The 7,578-nt window shown below is 40.7% G+C and overlaps 1 protein-coding gene across 1 annotated transcript; it reads right to left on the bottom strand.

Annotated features, from left to right (window-relative positions):
• Positions 1 to 2,275: 2,275 nt before the first annotated feature.
• On the bottom strand, positions 2,276 to 2,777 carry LOC124673109 (two-component response regulator ORR42-like). The gene is made up of 2 exons (XM_047209236.1): positions 2,562 to 2,777; positions 2,276 to 2,464 (listed from the first exon to the last, which is right to left on the bottom strand). The coding sequence occupies exons 1-2, from the start codon at positions 2,775 to 2,777 to the stop codon at positions 2,276 to 2,278; spliced, it is 405 nt and encodes a 134-aa protein (XP_047065192.1).
• Between the last annotated feature and the right edge of the window lie 4,801 nt (positions 2,778 to 7,578).

Here is a 7,578-nt window from a genome sequence, read left to right as displayed (position 1 = left end):
ACAATAATGTCCAGGAAGCCAGCTAACTAAGTTAACCTGTATCGAAGTCCGGCTATGCTCCGAAGCGGACTTAGTTGTTTGCGTCTACAGCTTTCGGATGGAAACAGTGCCCGCAGGGTGAATCCAACTTCAGCAATACGTACCGCATCCTACAAGCATGCAAGAGAAAACGAGGTTACAAGGAAACATGGCTTCCCCAAAAGTAACATCATATCATCTGACCACAAAGAAACATGCTTGCACGCCCGGGAGAATCAAACAAACCTTCAAACTAATTGTGGCCACTGGACAAAGCTGTAGATTCCGGCAGTGGTCAAGGGGAAACCCGGTAAGAATACCCACGTGTGGATAGAGCTCTCAGTCTCGGAACAGATAACAAGAACTCGGGTCCTAGGGGACATTAGTGAGTCAAAGTTCCGATGCTTTCACAAAGGGGCTCACAGATGCCTCTGCTTACAATTTTAATTGTTAACAATTAAGTAAAGCATGTGTATCTCCAACAAACTAATATATCATGTGATAACCACCCAACAACCCAACATATCCCGATAACAGATCGATATAAACAACAGAGCCTAAACACACCTACGACTCGCAAGGCTCAAACATCAAGCAACGGCTATGGGTAATGAATGGTGCATATAGGATTGTTATGGTAAACAAGTGGAATAAGACACGTGACTCGATAAAGAATCACAACATAAGGATAGCAGTGCGAGGGAGAGAGTAAAATAGGTGAAGAGAGAGGGCTCGCCTGTGAAAAGCTGCAGAAGAACTTATCGAAGAACTCGTCGTATCTCACATCAACACTTCGCGATCCTATCCAGGAAGAAGGAAATGCTGGAACTCACAATGGGTGCAAGTCTTACTACTACGAAGGAAGAATCATCATGATTGAGATGATTTGCATGGCATGGCAGCGATGGTGCAATGCAACTTATCCAATTTAAGCGGAGTCGGAACCCCGGAGAAACAAATTACAGTTGAAGTTGCAAATCTACCGGCAAATTTAAGTGTTGGTTAGCATGGCATAGCATGGCAAGGGTGAGCTACTTCAATATTAAACGGAGCGAGGAATCCCTAATTGGAAATCCCAAAATACTCCGCATATTATGTGAGGTGAATATGCACGACTATCAACGAGCGACATGATGCGAGATGCAAACAGATGAATGGATGGCATATTAATGTTCCTTGCATTTTTCTTATCAAAATTGATATATAACACTTTTCATTTTGAATTACCAATTAAAAGTTATTAAGTTATTAAGTTTTGTTATTAAATTTTAGAAAACAGGATTTATTTAAAATACAAAAGGACCCGAAAACAAGACAGGGCCTGGGGAAGGACCCCGGGTTGTTTTGTAATAGTTCCAGGGGGTTTTCGTGTAAACCAACAAAACCAGGGATGCCGGATTGCTTAAGAGAAGGTGCAGGGGTTTTTCTGGAAGATTTCCAGATCTGGATCCAGAAGAGGTTAGCTCACCGTGCGGGGCACTAGCCCGAGAGGCTGACGCGTGGGGCCCATGGCCACGTCAGCGGCCAGCGTGGCGAAGCTTCTGCTGTTGCTGCTGAACCTGACGAAACTGAACAAGATCAGGTGTTGCACGTGCTGCGGAAGAAATCGCGTCGGCGACTGACTGGTGAAGGCGTGCGGCGGTAGAAAAAGGGAGGTGAAGGGAACGGCGTGGATCACTGAGGGTTGACGACGAGCTCGGCGTCGGCGGGACGTTCCAGATGCGAGGAAGGGGAGGCAGAACGAGGTGGTGCGCGCGGGCAGCAGGCGGACAAAGGTACACGCGACTGGTATGGAGATAGCAGTCGCGTGCACCCGTGAGCACGCACTGCGGGTACTTTATGGACCTGAGTACAGTCAGGTCCCACATACTAGTCGCGTGCGCTACCCTCCGTTACGCTTCCATTACACGTGTACCAGTTGCGTGCTTACTTTTGGTATGCGACTACTAATACCAGTCGCGTGCATTTTGATGGGTGCGCTGCCATTGAGCGTTCCCCTATAGCGTTTTCACTACTAGTGTGTTAATTAGATTTCTACCTTACACATCACAAGTAATCCAAATAGTATTGCATTCAATTGAAGGAGATACATATTGGAAGCCTCTCTTGCCCTTCTTGCTAAATACAACCTTTAACATGAACTAGAAATAAAATGACAATACGATAAAACTAAACAAATACGATAATGCTAGCATGCTCATACACATACGAGCTCAACATCTTATTCACTCCATTTCTTGAGGAAACTTAATCGCGCTTAGACCATGGAGTTATTCTTCTTATTCATGACCTCCTGAATAATAGGCCCGACAACTTCAAACTTCATTGGTTTGGGCAGAAATATATCAGCACCAGCGCTCATGAATGATTGTTCGAGATCATAACCGGCTGATACTCCAACAATCTTCACATGACTTTCTCCCAAAGCACGGATCTTCTCAATGGCCTGCCAAATAAGGAAAAAGGTACATTCAAGCAAACTATAAAGTAAACAAATAAAATATCTATTTAGGAAACATGAAAAAAAATATTAATTGTAATACCTCAGGACCGGACATTACTGGCATTTCCTTGTCACAAAAAATAATGTCAAACTTCTTTCCCTCGAGAAACAGTTGCACAGCTTCGCTCCCATTTTCAGCCACAGTAATCTCGCAGTGGAACTTCCGCAGGATGGTGGAGAGAATAAATGCATGAACAGGCGTATCCTCCACAATAAGGGCCTTCACGGGGGATCCTTGGACGGTGGAAGTCGTCATTAGCTAAGCAAACTGTAAATAGAACACATATGTTTATTATTTCTAATCCATGCAATACATGTAAAGCGATTGTTCTAAGGTATTCTCAATAACAGAAATAAAAAAAACAATTGGAAACCAAAATGTTGTATATATAAATAGTTGCAAAATCATTAGAAATAATTCCTACAAATAATCTGGAAGTTAGGTATTTGCTTGAAGTACATACCAGCTGATGGAAATATATGCTAAATCTAGCAGTAAGTTCAACTCATCAAATATTTCTATTGCGAGACGTGTGCGCACTTTATTAATACTCATGAGGGAAAGACGGAAAAACAAGATTTGAATTTAAGAGGATTACAGGAACATCACAAAATGATGAAATAGAACAAGCAAATCTTGTGTTGCATATGGATATTTTTTCATGCGTTGTTCTACAATAGGTAGAATCAAAAACCTTTTAAGGATGACCTTAGCATAAAAACAAACATGAAAAAACACAACATGTACATATAGATGCATATGCATGATTGCACCTCTAACAGTCTCTTCTATGTAAATCACGGATATATAAACTTCTAGATGATGATGAATAAAAGGGAAACTAAAGCAAGAAATAGGGACCTTAGAGCTAGCTAGAGCTTATGGAACAGGAGGGGTAGCAAATGCAGATAGATATCTTTTTGCTCTTGTTGCTTGAGGTTTAATTTGGTGTTGTGTGCCTTGTAGCCCCTCTATGTCGGGTATTTATAGGGAAAACGAGAGGAGCGCCTCCCTAGGCCGGTTGATCTCGACCGTCCATTTGAAAATTATGCCTACGCCAATGTGCAAATATCTCCACCGCTTCACACCAAAATAATAAGGGGAGAATAAATGAGGATATTGGCAATATCTTTTGTTATAAATGATCCATATATATTTCATATTTTCAGATATTGCCCACAAATGTATGGCTTTTAAATTTATCGATTATCGCACCACAAAAGATCACCCTATGTGTAAGTATATTTGTCTTGACATGTTGTCATACCTGGATACCAAAATGGGATTATAAATCATTTATTTTTTGCCATTAACAAAGGATGGATGTATGTGCATATTGTTATGGTGATTAGTACAATTAAAGGATTAAAACCTATTATGAACATGTGTCCATGATAGATATAAAATGTACCTAAGAAGATATTGCAACTAATATTCCAGATCTATCACACATTAGTTACCTCGTTCTCCAGATTGTCTTAATCTGATATCTATAATTCCATCTTGTATACGTGCACATGGGCGTAACTTAAATAATGATGATCTAAACCCGATTATACATGTGTGTTGATTGCATGTGCTAAGAGCGCACTAATTCCATCCGAGATTTATAAATATAATAATAATAAAATAAAGTTATATATCATTAAAAATTCTAACTCCCGAGAGTGATGTGCGTAGAGCACGCAGTTGGGAAACCCCAAGAGTAAGGTATGATGAGCGCAGCAGCAAGTTTTCCCTCGGTAAGAAACCGAGGTTTAATAGATCAGTATGAGAAACAAAACCCTTTTGAAGGTTGTTGATAGCTGGGCAGGGCACACTACCAGTGTTAACAACAATGTGGAACCTGCACACAACACAACCACAATACTTTGCCCCAATTTACAGTGAGGTTGTCAATCTCACCGGTTTTGCTGAAAACAAAGGATTTGATGTATAATACGGAAGGAGATTTTTGTTTAGATTGTAATAAAGAGAACATTACTTTCAGTAAAGAAATAGAATAGGTTTTTGCAGTAGATGTTTTATCAGTGTAAAAGAAAGGACCGGGATCCATAGTTCACTAGAGGTGTCTCTCCATAAAGATAGATAAAATGTTGGGTAAACAAATTACAGCTGGGCAATAAAGATCATACATGACAAGATGATTACTACGAGATTCATTTGGGCATTACAACATGATTCATAGGACCGTAATCCAACTGCATCTATGACTAATAATCCACCCTCAGGATATCATCCGAACAACTTTATTCGTGTTTGGGGGGATTTGGGGGGATTTGGTTGGCTAGGGAGAGAGATCTACGTGATTGAAGCTTATGAAGTATGGAGGCAAGAGATTGTTATTCTTGTTGGCATATCTTATTTTAGGAGGAAAAAGGCTCACCATTTTATATCTTGTACAGGCCTTGGAGCCATTGAAGCGTCAAGGGGGTAGATTATCCATGTTTATTAATCCCATATGACCCCCCCCTCGCCCGGATGATCCACCCGGACCAGACAAAACTTCCTTCTGGGGGATGTAGAATCTTGCCGCCCCCTCTCCTCGTGGAGTGCCAATTATCTGTATGGGGGCCGGTTAAAAACACTGCTACCCCTCTTTCTGCAAGCTTGCCATCTCTCTGATGTTGGGGCGGATAGAAATCACGTTCGGGTGCGGATGGAAATTACATCTGCCCCTATCTCTGCAGCTTAAATTCAAGCCATTTCTTATAGGGTATTTTTATGGGTATCCCCTCCACCACTGCTAGAATCTATAGCCTCATCCAGTGGCCACACAACTAGATTGCGGCATTTCCTTTTTGTTCTTGCATGAGTTAAAGCTCTTATTACTTGTGGGAAAGCTCATTTGTTCCTTGTAATCCTTTGTTTCTTGCATACATCCATAGGCATGCGGTATGATTGAGAAAGTGGCCAGCTGATGACTACAAGTACATATAAATTCTAGCTAGTTTGGAAATAAGATTATCAGACCACGGGGAGCAACTAGTTAAGGTATTAATCCCCCTTGCTACTATCTCTTAAAGACTACTTGTAAATTGTTTTGTAATCTCAAGTTTAAAGTTTTCTATAGGCCGGATGGTTGTAATTGGTTGCAAGAAAGTAAACAAAGAAATAATAAGTGTTATAAGAAATGAGTTGAAACTTAATAAGACAAAGTTTTCTCGAGGATTATTGGATCCACCTCTAGCATTAGGATTCATGTTAATCAAGATGAAGTATGCCTTTAATCATATTGTGTGTGGGGGGATCTCCATAACAAGATGCGCCTAGAAAACCATCGGTCATCGCATCTCTAAATAACCACAACAGCTAGTCTTATGCAAGTGATACATCCAAAACTTATCTACTTTCCCGAACACTTTTGCAGTTGTTTTCCCTCTAATTGGTGTGTTTTGAATACAACTCACACGGACTAACGCTGTTTTCAGCAGAATTGCTCTAGTGTCTCATTTTTGTGGAGAAATCCAACTTTCAGGAAAATTCCTGGAAAATATCGCAAAATCTCTATTTCACTCGAAGACTCATGGAGCCAGAAGACAAGACGGAGAAGGGCCACGAGGGGCCGCCAGCAGAAACCCAATCCGGGGACAAGAAATTACATTCTGGCACCCTGGCGGGATAGTGAATTGGAGGATATCATCGCCATCATCATCACTGACGTCTCTCCATCAACCATGCATGATTCACCCATCCATGTGTGGGTAATTCCCTCGTTGTAGGCTGTAGGGGATGGTAGAAATTGGATGAGATTGTTCATGTAATAGCTATAAGATTGTTAGGGGCATAGTGCCTAGTATCCGTTGTTAGTATTTTCGAAATTGTTGCAACTTGTTATGCGTAATGTTTGTCACTTTGGGTCCGAGTGCCATGATCTCGGATCTGAACATGTTATTTATTCATGAGGATAATTATTGTTTTTGATCATATATGCAAGTTGTATGCACATATCGTTGTCCGGAACCCGAGGCCCCAAAGTGACAACAATTGGGATAACCGGAGGGGATGGCTATGATGTGAGGATCACGTGTGTTCGCGGAGTGTTAATGCTTTGCTCTTGTAATCTATTCAAAGGAGTACCTTAATTGCCAGTAGATTCCCTTGAGGCCTCTCTACAAATGGGCTGGTAGGACAAAAGATATCGTGCAAGTTTCTTCTTGCAAGCACATACGACTAAATAGGAACACACGCCTATGGTTACATTATACTAGGATGCTTTTATCATTGTTACCTGAAAATGCCCATGTCTTTGATTATTATATGAATTATCTTACCCATGCAGCGCCTGTTCATCCATCCCTATGCCAACAGTATTTTAATACTGTTGTCTACTACAATCATCACTACTACTGTTTTTTACTTCATTATTGTTGTTACTTCACTACTGCTACTGCTATAAAACTGTTACTACTGATAAACCATTGCGAGCAAATCTATTTCCAGGTGCAGCTGAATTGAAAACTCATCTGTAAAATCCTATAAATATTCTTTGGCTACCCTTGTGTTGAATCAATAAATTTGGTTTTTACTTCCCTCAAAGACTATTATGATCTCCTATACTTGTGGGTCATCAGCAAGCCACATATTGACTATTGCTATTAAGGTTGTTACCCCATGTTTATCGATATGAGCTTGGTGTGTCCCTCTTTATCCACCTCATCCATGTGTTAAAGTGCCACTACGGTAATGTCACTTCTCGCTGTACACTTTACCATACTTCAAAGGGTAGTTCCCTCTCAAGACCATAAGGCAAATATTACATGGTGCACAACATATAATATCAAGAGCGAAAACTAACACACATTAATACATATAAACATTGATCATCTTAGATTCATCTCATATTCGTGCTAGGGTTTCTCCATGTTCCCCAGAACCAAAGGAACTACTCACACATGGAAACAATCAAGAACATCATCATAATCTTATGGATAGGATGGAAATGGTGGAATGAACTCAAATACAAATCCACAATAGCAATCAAAATTACATCTATGGTTGGAGGAGAATGGGATCGGTGATGGTGATGGAAATGCAGCAGTTGATGATGAAGGTG

Source organism: Lolium rigidum, chromosome 7 (assembly GCF_022539505.1).
Source record: "Lolium rigidum isolate FL_2022 chromosome 7, APGP_CSIRO_Lrig_0.1, whole genome shotgun sequence".
NCBI classification, from domain to species: domain Eukaryota; kingdom Viridiplantae; phylum Streptophyta; class Magnoliopsida; order Poales; family Poaceae; genus Lolium; species Lolium rigidum.
The sequence above is the reverse complement of the archived record's forward strand: the minus strand, read 5'-3'. Positions and strand labels throughout refer to the sequence as shown.